The 13,033-nt window shown below is 40.0% G+C and overlaps 1 protein-coding gene across 1 annotated transcript in view; it reads right to left on the reverse strand.

The window, feature by feature from the left end:
• The window catches only part of Got2 (glutamate oxaloacetate transaminase 2), a 110,564-nt gene that overhangs the window by 45,779 nt on the left and 51,752 nt on the right, over positions 1-13,033 (reverse strand). The window contains exons 5-6 of the mRNA XM_080282729.1: positions 12,236-12,373; positions 3,850-3,993 (exon numbers count right to left, since the gene is read on the reverse strand). Coding sequence (XP_080138855.1) covers positions 3,850-3,993; positions 12,236-12,373 — 282 coding nt within the window. The remainder of the gene's footprint in view (positions 1-3,849; positions 3,994-12,235; positions 12,374-13,033) is intronic.

Consider the following 13,033-nt stretch of genomic DNA (forward strand, 5'->3'; position numbering starts at 1 on the left):
TGTCCTGTCCTTGGTCGTCATCTTATGGTCAGTCCTTGTCCGAGGCTTCTCATTCGTTTTTTAGTTAGCTGTTTTCCGGGGAGGGGCACTAACCCTCCGCCAACCCTTTTAGTCATCTCGTACGACAAGCAGGGATACTGGGGGAGTATTCTTGAAAAAAACCCTACCCCCAGGGGGTAAATAGAAATGTGAATAATGTAAATAAAATAGAATATAAATAGAAATGTAAATAATTAGTAATATAAGAATATGAGCATAAATACTTGGAGTAATGAAAGTGAAAGTGAAAGGTACGCTCTAGTGTGTATAAATACTTGGAGTAATGAAAGTGAGAGTGAAAGCTTCGCTCTCTACACTAGTGTACTGAACGAGAAAGTGACTGCCTGGAGTGAAAATTAACTACTAGTACTGAAAGAAACTTATGGATAAACACTGTATATATAAATAAGTGTAATAAAGTACTAGGAATATACAGTATGAGTGTGTTTATGAATAATACACGACAGCTCTGCCTCAGAATACCATCGGGGAATGAGCGCGAGTGAAAAGCTCGTATGCATTCGTAAGTTACATTGCTTTCACATTGTTTTTTTTTTTTGGAATATGGATTCCAAAACTACTTGAAATTCATAGAATAGTGTTTGTAGTGATAATATCAGGCAGTGGTAACCATATTACGGGGTATCGGGAAGTGTAAAATGGAGACTTCATTACCCGACTTCAGAAGTCTCCACAAGTCCTATGGTAGTCGACGAAGGCTCAACAAACATCCCATGAGAAAGCTGAAGGTATGTGCCATATGCTTATGTAATTGTAATATCCTAGGACTAATAACTGAATTTTGGCAAATATTTTTAAAAAGTCAGTCGGAGCATGATTATCCCCGTGGGAAGGGCACGGCGCATTCCTGACATTCCCGCGGTTAAGGGGTTAAACATAAAAAAAGTGACATTAGAAAGACATTATTAGAATGGCATAAAGAAACAACAGTGACTAAGGGGGTTCCTGTCCCCTCTACTCCCTAGTGGAGGTGAAGAGGAGCTGGAGGCCAGACTCGGCCTCAATCCTTCAAATTTACATCCCTCCTATCATCAGGTCAGCCATCATCATTTGTCATATGTGCCAAAACTGGTTGCTTTATGTCTGTTCTAATATCACTGTCTTATGCCTGTTTTACCTCTGACTAATGGGTTTATGTCTTTTGAAACCATATTTGTAAGTAAGCTTGGCCATACAAGGGTTTTAGTAGGAAGTAAGGGTCAGGCTTGAGATGAGTTTAACACATCAGCCTTTATACAACAGGTTTCAATGAGCCAAGATCCACTCAAGTTATAAAGTACCCTAGGTTAACACATTAGCTGTAAATCAGACAGGCACCAGTGCAGCACTTTCGCTGCATACACATTAATTCATTGAACAAAAATATGAATAAATGAACTCCTGATGTTCTAGTGGATTAAGACATTACAATCAGATGTGGTACACACGAGAGTTTGGAGTAACCCCACAATTTGCACAGGCTCCATATGTGTTAAATACCATTTGAGCAGATAGATAAACCCTACCTATGATCAATATGTGCACAAAAATTCCACATACTGTCACCCAAAACACTGGCTGCCAAGAGCTGACATTTAAAAGCCCCACACAGTGACATAAGTCAACATTACTGCTAAATATGGATACCATAAGTGTACTCTCCTCCTCTTTCCTTTCCCATCTCAGCCACCCAACTTTGACCCTAGCACACTCACATAAATATCCCACGTGATCCCCATCCTGTGTTACCCTGACAGCGCTAATTAATGAACAATCACTTCCACCAGTTGTACATCAGCTACTAGTGGAGGTAGAGACTGACCTCGTTGGGTTCCCATGTCACCAGACCAATTATGGAGATACTGCAAAGGCTTGACACTAATGACAGTGTGATTGACATTATCCAGAGTTACGACATTAATGAATCTACTCAGTCCCAGGCTCAAATGCACGTAATTAACAATGATTAGATGGATGTGTAGTATGTCCTTGAATGTAAGGCCTGGGGAGAAGGGGCTAGGATGGATACTGTAGAGTTGAGGGGAAGGAGGGAACTTGAATGTACTGATGTTAGGATGAGGAGGGGTAGAATGAGATGGTTTGGACATGTTGATAGGATGGAGGATGACAACTAAGTGCAGAAGGTAAGAAGTGTGAACATCAGCGGTACAGCTGCGAGATGCCAACTGAAAAAGATCTATGAAAAGGTCAAAGAATGTGACCTAAGAAACGGAGGCTGCCAGAGATCGAACAGTGTTAAGAGCTGCCATGAGGTGACATTAATGCAAGGTGGAGCCTTTATAAATGATTAGAACATTACAAACAATACTAACTGTTTGTGCCCAAAGCAACAACAGAGATGAAGCTAAACATGCTATCCCCTGTGATGGTAAGTGATCACCACTAATTTACCAGTCTGTAATTTCTAATTTACCCATTTTATTTTGCCCAGTGATGTTCCAAGAGGTTGTACGTTTACTGCGCTGAATGTTAGGTATGATCTAGGATTCTAGGGGAAATCAAAATTTTCTAAAAGGGCCAAAAGGAGAACTATGGGAAAATTTTTGCATTTCACCAAAGCTACAAATTAGCCATATCATATGGCTTTCAATGGTACCATACGTGAAGTTACATAAGTAGGGTAAAATTCAGTATTACATTACCTGTGCAAATGGAGGGGTTACTGTATATCTGTGGGATGGCTGGGGTTCATTTGTTCACATAACATCATTCAGAGTGAGGGAATGGTTATACTTGCCTTAAATGCCTGTACTATGTAACCAAACTCTAGACCCATATATTCCTAAAACCATAAAAGATTAAGAGATAGGCAGCCGACAAACACACATTGTACTTTGATTACAGTACTTGCTATGGAAGAATGGCAAGATTCCTCTTTCTGACATCATACTAAGAACCCAGCAAGTTCTTGTTAAATGCTGCCTATTATGTAATTTTATTAGCAGTTAATTTCTCAGCAAATTACATATATACACAAAAGGTGAGAAGTGTGAATGGTGGGGGCAGGGCTGCGAGAGGCAGACCGAAAAAGACCTGGAACAAGATCACAGAGGGTAGCCTCAGGGATATGGGACAAGAGGGAGGTTGTCAGAGTTCAACTAGTGTGGAGATCTGCCATCAGGTGACAAAAGCTGATGCATGCAGGTATGGTGGAGCCTCTATAAATAATACCAATGATACTGATACTGGTAAAATACGTAGCTGATTTTCCAGTTGTCCCAGCTTACAGCAGTGATATTTTGGAATAAATTCTCACCATGAAAACTACCAGTACTCAATATGCTATATTTGGTATTCCATGTGTCTTCTTGACACTGGCACTAAAGGCCATATTTCTGCAATCTTAGGGTGCCTTTCTTGCCCATCTTCCTTACCATTATATTTCTAAATATGGCAAATTAATATTCTCCTGTATGTCACTTATGAAAATTATGTTTATTTTAAATAGCTACAACAACTACACAAGAGAACAGTAATGTATGCTGTGCAAAATACATTGTACTGAAAGAGGTACAAGTAAACCTACTGTGCCACAAGATTACAGCTGCCATAGGAGACATATTTATTTGGTGGTCTATGCATTGCCCTAATCCTGTTTCCCACTTACATGGGGTCAGAAGGATCCAGAAACAAATAGATATTAATCGCAAAAACAATAAACAGTTAGTGTGACCAGTAAATATGGGCCACACATCCATCCACTTGCCATTCAAGCCTCCACCACTCATGGGTCCCCCTCACAGGCCAAGCAATTCATACAAAACTGTACAATCCACTAAAAATACTTACTTGATATGCCATGTCAAAGAATGGCAAAAGCTTCTTCTTCTTGATCAAGCTGCTCATCTCATCCCACTGGTCTTTTTTGGGGTCAACGCCAGTTGGGTTGTGTGCACACGCGTGGAGAACAATCAGGCTGCCTTCAGGGATTTTCTGTCAAAATTATATAATCATCATTATTACCATCATGATTTTTCCTACCTCTGGATAAGGTGGGGCAGAATCCAAGGGGGGAAAAAAAAAAAATGAAAATTAATTACTGGTATCAACAGCATGCCCAATCAAACACACCACAGTCTCATTCGCACATCACTCAAACCCCTGAAAACCTGACTGCATCTCACAGACCTACTCATCTGCACAGTATTATCATTAACACACATGAACAAAGACCAGTGTGCCTTTAGGAACAACATTACCCATACAATTAATAAACTGTATACAGGCAATCCTCACTTAACCACTCCACTACTACATCATTAACTGTTTTTGCAGTTAATCTGTGCTGCTACCACATTATTTTACTCCAATTACAAGGGACCTTTGATATTACAGGGGTTTTTGAAGGCTATCCTTAAATCCTCTAATTGAAAAATCTAACTTATGGTGATTCAAGTCACACAAAGCAAGAATGTAATAAAAACCATCACTGGATTAAAGGTCAAATGAAGGAAGAGTGAAGACAAAATATTATAAACCTGCACCGGCTCAATCCGATTCGGAGCTTTGGTTCAGCTTGTCAGAGTCAAACCTTCTTTTGCATATCTGATTTTGTTTATCACGGTACTTGAAGCCCTCCCACGTGACTTCAGAAACAGACTCCCATGGGAGATGTTGTATGCTGATGATTTGGTGTTGACTGCAGAGAATGTAAGGGAAGTGGAGGAAAGATTTATGAAGTGGAGAGATGGTCTCCCTCCCTGTTAGTCTTGTCCTCCCCCCCAACCCCACCCCATCCCTCCCTCCTTGTCCCTCACTACCCTTCCAACCCCCTACGGACCCCCGAGAGTTATCAGGCCTGATGTATGTACCTGTTTCACATTATTTCTACTTCTTCCCAATTTACATATAATTACACCTCACTCTGTTCATTTCTCACATTGTACCTACCAGCTTCTGTAAGTACATAATTGGAGAATGCTATATGTCATACTACATACGATGCATCTTATTTATTTTTTCATTCTCCCTACCTGCATAGATTAGTACCTCTGATTAGTCTCCACCTCTGAGCAAAAATTTGCTCTAGGTAAACACAACCACCAGCCCTTCATGGTCAATTTGTCTGCCTGTTTGTTAGTTAGTTTTTAGTTAAGGAGTCACTGCACATAACAAATAAAGCACTGCATACTTTTTGCGCTAATTCTTTTCAACCCAATAGTTATTACTTTCATTCTAAATTTTGTATACATCTCTCTTCTCCTCAACGCTGTGTTATGAACACACAACGCTATGCGTGACAATGTTGGTCAGCATTTTTTTTTTTACACTTCCTTCACAATGAACACATGTGCATGTATGTTTCATGATTGACTACTGATTATTGTACTTATTTTTATGAATTCTTTTGTATTTAATATATATATATATATACATATATATATATATATATATATATATATATATATATATGTGTGTGTGTGTCTGTGTTAGTTTTCAAAAGACTGTGAGGTCTGGTAAGGCTACTCCCCACACCTGTTTCATCTCCACACACCTACAAACACACCTGTTTTCATGGCTGGTGTGATATATTCCACTGAAATGGAGAGTTTCCACAAGAGAATTTGGTTGTTGCCAAAATTGTAATGACAAGTGTGATGAAGTGTAATGATCTATCTATCTATCTATCTATTGCAAGATGCCTCAATCCCGTTTGGGGTGGCCACAAACAAATCCCCTCCATGTCGCCCTGTCCCCCGCCATTTCACTGCCCAGCTCCCAACTCACACACCCCCTCTCTCGTATACCTCTCCACCCCATCTCTTCATCTCATCCTCGGCCTCCCCCTCCACCTCACTCACATACACTCTCTTCGTCAGTCTTTCACCCTCCATCCTCTCCACATGGCCAAACCACCTCAGTGTGTTCCTCATAACACTTGCTATTACATCCACATCCACACCACAACGCTCCTTTATATCCTCATTCGTCAGCCTGTCTCTCCATGTGACTCCACAGGCTCCTCTTAAATAACTCATTTCCACTGCTCTCACTTTTGACTTGTGTCTTTCCAACAACGTCCAAGCTTCACTTCCATATGTTAGAGTTGGTATCACAATACTGTCATGTAGTAACTTTTTCACTTCCATGCTCACTTCCCTGTTTCTTATCACTGCTTTCAAAGAACCAGCAACCTTTCTTCCCTGCTGTAACCTTTCAAGCACTTCCCCTTCCAAACCTCCATCCTTACTCATCACACTACCCAAGTACTTAAATGTACTCACATTTTCCAATTCCTCACCATTCAACCTCGCTGTACATTCACTGACTTCTCCTCTCTCAAAGACCATCACTTTACTCTTCCCTACATTCACCTTTAGATTCCATTTCTTACACACTCTCCCAAACTCATCCACCAAGCCTTGCAGCTCCCCTTCGTCTTCACTCAACAACACAGTTTCATCTGCAAACAACAGTACAGGGAGTTTCCAAACACTATCCTCTCTCACCAGGGCCACTCCAACATCCACTACCCTACCTTGTACCTCTTTTATTACCCCATCCATGTACAGATTGAACAACCATGGAGACATGACACATCCCTGTTTCAACCCAACCTTCAAAGAGAAAAATTCACTAAGTTCACCATCCACATGCACTGCAGCCTTCGCACCATCATACATACTCTTCACAGCATTCAACAACTTCCCATCTACTCCATAAATTCTTAACACTTTCCACAATCCTTGTCTATCCACCCTGTCATATGCTTTCTCCAAATCCATGAAAGCCGCATACAACTTCTTTCCCTTCTCTAGAAACTTTTCCACTAAAGACCTAAGAATGAATATCTGATCTACACAACCTCTTCCCTTCCTAAAGCCTCCCTGTTCTTCAACTAATTCCTCTGTTCTTTCTCTAACTCTGTCAATAAGTATCCTACCATACACTTTTCCTATTATACTAAGAAGACAAATGCCCCTATGATTACCACACACTTCGTTTTTCCCCTTTCCCTTTGTACAAGTGTAATGATAATGTGATAATTGTAATGGTAGGTGTGATAAATGTGTATTGATAAGTTAGGACAGTAAAACGAGAAATCGGAAACAAATTATTGTTTTTTTTTTCTTTCTTATGCATGTATTTATAGCATTATTCAACATTATTTTGAAGTCCTTGATGGTTATAAACATCTCTATGTGTCTGTGTTCGTTTTGGAATGATTATGAGGCCTTGTAGGGCTACTCCCCACACCCGTTTTATCTCCCCACACCAACATACACACCTGTTTTTATGGCTGGTATGACAAATCCCACTGAAATGGAGGGTTTCCACAAGAGAATTTGGTTGTTGCCGAAATTTTTCTCCCCAAGTACCACCATGGCCTTGTAGGCCTACTCCCCACACTAGTTATCTCCCCACACCTACATACACACCTGTTTTCATGGTAGATATTACAGAACACACTGAAGTGCTTTCATTTCATGTGAAAAGTTGGTTATTACCAACCCCTGTACCTATAGGCCTACTCTCCACAGCCTACATTATCTCCCCACAGCCTATAATCTCCCCACATCTACATACACCTGTTTTCATGGCTGGTGTGACAAAACAATTTGAAATGGCCTGTTTCAATAAGTAAAAAATAGGTAGTTATCAAGATTTTCATGTTTTTGACTTTTTGTGGGGTAACTATCATAAATGTTTTTTTTAATTTGACGCGCGATTCTGCAGTAACTATTAGGCCTATGGGGGTACGAATTACATTGTCAGGTGTCTGAATTCTTCCTCTTCAGCCTGAACATTATCAATTTGCCCTTGGTGAAGGTCGCCAAAACACCCCCAAATTGCGGTTGTGGAAGGTACCCTGCCTGAAACAATTTTTTTTTTTTTTTTATGCAAGTAAGAAGGAATGAAAGGCTAGGAGCCTGCAAATAATTCCTTCCAAGAAAAAAAACAAAAACAATACAAAAGTGAGCCAAATTCAAGATCTGTTCATTTTGAGATGCCTCAACACACTGCGTTTGAAAGACTGGAGATCACAGGAAGTAGGAAATACAGACAGAGGGAGACAGCTCCAGATTTGACCCATTGCATAAATGAAGGACTGGGAGTAACAGTTAACTCTTGCATTAGAGAGTTGGACAGAAAAGGGATAAGAGCTTACTGCTAGACAGGTGCTACGCGCCCGTCGTAGAGGTGGAGGGATGCAAGCAGACAGATCAGAGGAGCAGTGACCATGGAAGAAGCGACAGAAAAGAGATAAACAGGCAACAGCGTGGCGAAGAGACAGAAGTTGAAGGGAGCCAGTAAGAGGTGTAAAGTTAATGAGACGAAAAGCGTTTGACTCCACCCTATTGAGAAGAGCTGTATTTGGGGAGCCTCCCCACACATGACAGTTGTACTCTACACACAGGCAGATGGGTTAAGTGTGATCTCAGGGTTAAGGGATTGAACAGGGAGGCTGCCATAGCTCGCGCAGCATGGAAAACCGCCATTAGGTGACAAAAGCCAATGCATGCAAGCATGTTGGAGCCTACAAAAACAAAAACAAAAATGAAAACAGGCACATTCTAAGTTCGACTCAAGCCCCAAGTCTGGCTCTAGTCTCAACATTCAGGTTTAAATGATAGAGGTGTTTCTAGTCTGGTCCCCCAACAAGGATCCAATAAAAAATACCTTGTTATACAACACTAATGTGGTTAAACAAGGATCCAATAAAAAATACCTTGTTATACAACACTAATGTGGTTAAACAAGGACCATAAGTTGTATAGCTAGTTCCATTGTTCCATTATTAAGTTGCCAATGAAGGAACACTATTCTTCACTTGAAGTTTCTCAGAATATGTTGTAAATTTGTTTGGAAGTCAAAAATACTTTTTTTTTTTTTCTTCTTCTTCTTCTTCTAAGTCCTCACTCATGAGCCAGAAACATCTCACTATAAATTGTTATAATTTATGTAGTAACAAGTTACAGTGAGATGTTTCTGGCTCATCCAGACTTCCTCCTCCTGCTATTCCGGACTTTTTCCAATATATCAGACATTAGTCTGGATCACATGAACAGTTTTTAAACTGTTTTAAATACCACTGCGGTACTGCACTGTGTTATAGCTTCACTACATTACTCAAATGGTAAACTATGTATAATAATTCTGTACTGTACACTGAAAAACATGTCTTTTATTTACCTTATTGTGGTGAACATAGCCGAAGTGGTCAGGCAGTCCGGACTGCTTCTGGTTTTATCAGACTTTTTCCAATATACAGTGGAAGCTCGATTATCCAGGCTCGGATTATCCAGCTTTTGGTATATCCGGGCAGTGACCGAATGGTTCAGTGGTACAGTAGTACATAGAATTATCCATACGATAGCTCCGGTTTAAACAGGAAGCATCCAGTTGCTAGGGAGCGAGGCATGGGTAAACCAGAGACAGTCTGCTCACCCTGCCCCCACCCACACCTCCTGCTCACAACTCGATCACAAGGGTGGTAGGGTGGAGTTTGGTGAGGCAACTGATACTCCTGACCTAGCCTAACCTTTCTTAATTACTTAATAATTTAACCTAATTTAACCTAACCTGACCTAACCTGGGCTCCAGTTGGGAAATTGGGAAACTAAATCCACTTTTGTGTACGATGAGTTTCTTCCATTATGCCCGAAGCAATCGTAGGTACGGCTTAAAGAACGTGATAATAAAAGAGAAAATCTTTCAGCAAGAGAAGGTAATTTACTACCGTCAAAACAGAAAAACACAGAAAACAAACTGGAGGAATATGAAGTGAATCGGTGAAGTCTTTAGGCTGTATGCTTAGACGAAAAGTAATGGGCTTCCCAATTTTAGGGAACGAAATGGAACAAGAATGTCTGCTAATCAGAAAAAAAAAAAAGAAAATTACTCATCTCATGTGTTCTCGTAAGTTAGCATTCAATTCTGCATTCTTCGTTAGATATCGCGCTTCCCAACACATTTCGGACCGACAGAGCATTGTTATTTCTTCTTCTTACATTTACTGTTCATTCTTTTGTTTGTTCTTAAGTGTACTGTATGTGTGAGAGTATTAATACAAACAATAATGCATTCCATTAACCCCATCATAGCTGCCAGCCTTGAACAATGCTTTACTGTGCTGGTGTCAGGGGTGTTGGGTTAGGGAGAGCTATAAAAAACTGCGAACAATTATGGGAAGGGAACGAAGGTCACTGGTATGTTTTCACGACCCTCCTCTATCATCTCAAACAGTCAGGCGGCCTGCCACTTCATCTCAGATGTTTTCGCCGTTATGTTTAAATGCTAATGTAACATGCACCCTAATTATGAGTAAGTTTCTTCCATTATGCCAGAAATAATCGCAGGTAAGGCTTAAGGAACGTTATGATAATAAGAGAGGAAATCTTTCAGCCAAATGTAATTTACAACCCACAAAATAGGCAGAAAAATACAGAAAACAAACTAGAGCAATATTAATTGAATTGGTAAGGTTATTAGGCTGTATGCTTGGACAAAAATTTATGAGTTTCTATTATAGGGGATGAAATGGAACAAATATGTTTACTAATAAGAAAAAATACTTTCATCTCACGTGTTCTCGTAAGGTGGCATTCAGTTCCACATTCTTTGTTCGATGTCGCTTCCCAACACATTTCGGACCGACAGAGCATACAGTTATTTCTGCTCCTTACAGTTAAGTGTACATTTATTGCACATTCTTTTGTTCGTTCGTGTATGTGTGAAAGAGAGATTATTGATACAAACAATAATATATTCCATTAACCCGTTCATGGCTGCCAGCCTTGAACAATGCTTTACTGTACCGGTGTCAGTGACATTGAGTTAGGGAGAGCCATAAAAACTGCGAACAATTATGGGATGGGAACAAAGGTCACTGGTATGTTTACACGACCCTACTCTACCATCCAAAACAGCTGGGCGGTCCTTTCATCCCAGATGTTTTCGCCGTTATGTTTAAATGGTAAAGTAACATGCACCCTAATTTTATGTTTAAATGCTAATGTAACATGCCCCCTAATTTTATTAATTCTTTCATGAATCATAGCAAATCACAAGATGGGTTTAGGGAGGAGGGGAAAAAGCCAGGTGTACCAGACGAGTCTTTTCACATCTGTAAGAAAAAGAAACTGACTTTATAACTTTGAAAAAATGGTTTCAAGGTCTGCCATGGGAGCACACAAATTTCTGAACTCAGGAACATTGAGGATTTGATGGAAGGTAAACATACACTTTGCTCTAGGCAGTAAAAGCACCTTACCAAATCAGTCAATCCTGATAGTCTGTTATATTTTTCTGATTATTTCTGGGTTGGTAAATAAACATTTCTTGTTAAATCTGTTTCCCTGCTGTTTTTAGCTGTTCTGGTGTGACGACTCTTTGATTCATTAATGTAACGGCAGAAGACACTGTTCTAATTTAAGTGTTTAAACCTGGCCTAACCCAGCTTAACTGCACGTAATAATGTAACCTAAGCTAATCTTCTGGTGGGAAGCTGGGAAACGAAGTCCACATTTGAGTACGATGAGTTTCATCCATTGTGCTGGAAACAATCGTACGTACAGCTTTAAAACGTGACGATAATAACAGGGAGGATTTCAGTAACAAAACGTGATTTACCGAACTGAATATAGTCTGAAAAATACTGAAACAAGCTGGAGGAATATACATTGAACTGGAAAGGTCTTCCTGGTACTTAAAGTGTACATTTACCAGTAAATAAATCAGTCTAACAGTACCTGTACAGTACTTGTGTTTTGTTTCTGCCAGATTAATCGTGCTTTCGGACTAATCGGGCACGCCTTAACACCATATAGCCCGGATAATCGGGCTATCTCTGTATAGGAATTTTTTCCGGCAGCTCCTCAAGTCCGATAAAAGCTAATTCCGGTCTACTGAAGTCCTTATATTGAGGTTTTACTGTATTAGGAGCACAAAAAAGTCAAAATCGAGAAAGCCCCAGGAACTGGAGTGTGAGACAAAAATGTTAAAAAATGAGGAAGAATTGGGGGTAAAACAGATATGTAAGATTTGTAGATTGGTCTGGAAGGAAGACAGGGTCCCTGAATGTGAGGATTTGAAAATTATGGGAAAGCAGATATTTTGACAGTGCATCAGTGACTGAAAATTGTGACAGGACATGTGTGAGTGTTTAAGCAGGCAGCAACTGTTACAAGCAGGAAATGAACTAAAAAATATGTCAAGGCATTGAGTAACTTACGGCAATATCTTCAAGAGCACCGTTGAAATCAAAGCCACAGGTCTTGGGGTCATAATAGCGGTACTGTTGCACATCCATGTTGACATGCTTGAAGATGGGCACATGATTTCCCCAGGTGGGAGCTGGCAGCCAGGCAACCTAATGAAAGAGTAGACAGTTTTCATTAGCTAATTAACTAATAGAACTTGGTCCACATTAAAAGCTGCTTCATTACTCTTTCGATTACCAGATGATTCACTCACCTGAGAAGAATGCCCTGACTGTGAAGTACTGTACTACATACACAACAGCAGCAACTCATCTTTAGGAAGTGCTTGATCAGTCACTCCCATGTTTTTTTATGTCAGTAAATATACATGTATCTTTAACATTTTCTCTCTCCCTCAAGTGCCAAACTAATTTATGCCACTGAAACAATACTCTACTATCCATTGTGCAGATCTCATGGAACTGATGCCATCAGAGAAGTATTGTGTGAGGTTGGCTAAGAAGGTGTTTGTGAAGTGTAGTGCTTCAGAGCAGTGTTGTGAGGGGGTAAGGGAGACATGATGTGTGACTGTTAAGAACTGTGTTAATTTATAGTGAATGGCATGCTGAGAGGTGCTCTAGGTTAGTGTGAGAAGCATGTATTTACTTCTTCTTTGGTTTGAGGACAGTGATGGTTGTTCCAGGTTTCCAAATGCTGTGGAAAGAGTTAGTAATACAAAACTTTCATGAACTCTTTTATGGTTGGTACATCTGAGTAGCTAATGTATTCAAGATGATAAAATATTCTTGCAGTCAAAAGCAAGGAAACCT

Source organism: Coenobita brevimanus, chromosome 94 (assembly GCF_032717465.1).
Source record: "Coenobita brevimanus isolate Jiangsu-jjx chromosome 94, ASM3271746v2, whole genome shotgun sequence".
NCBI classification, from domain to species: domain Eukaryota; kingdom Metazoa; phylum Arthropoda; class Malacostraca; order Decapoda; family Coenobitidae; genus Coenobita; species Coenobita brevimanus.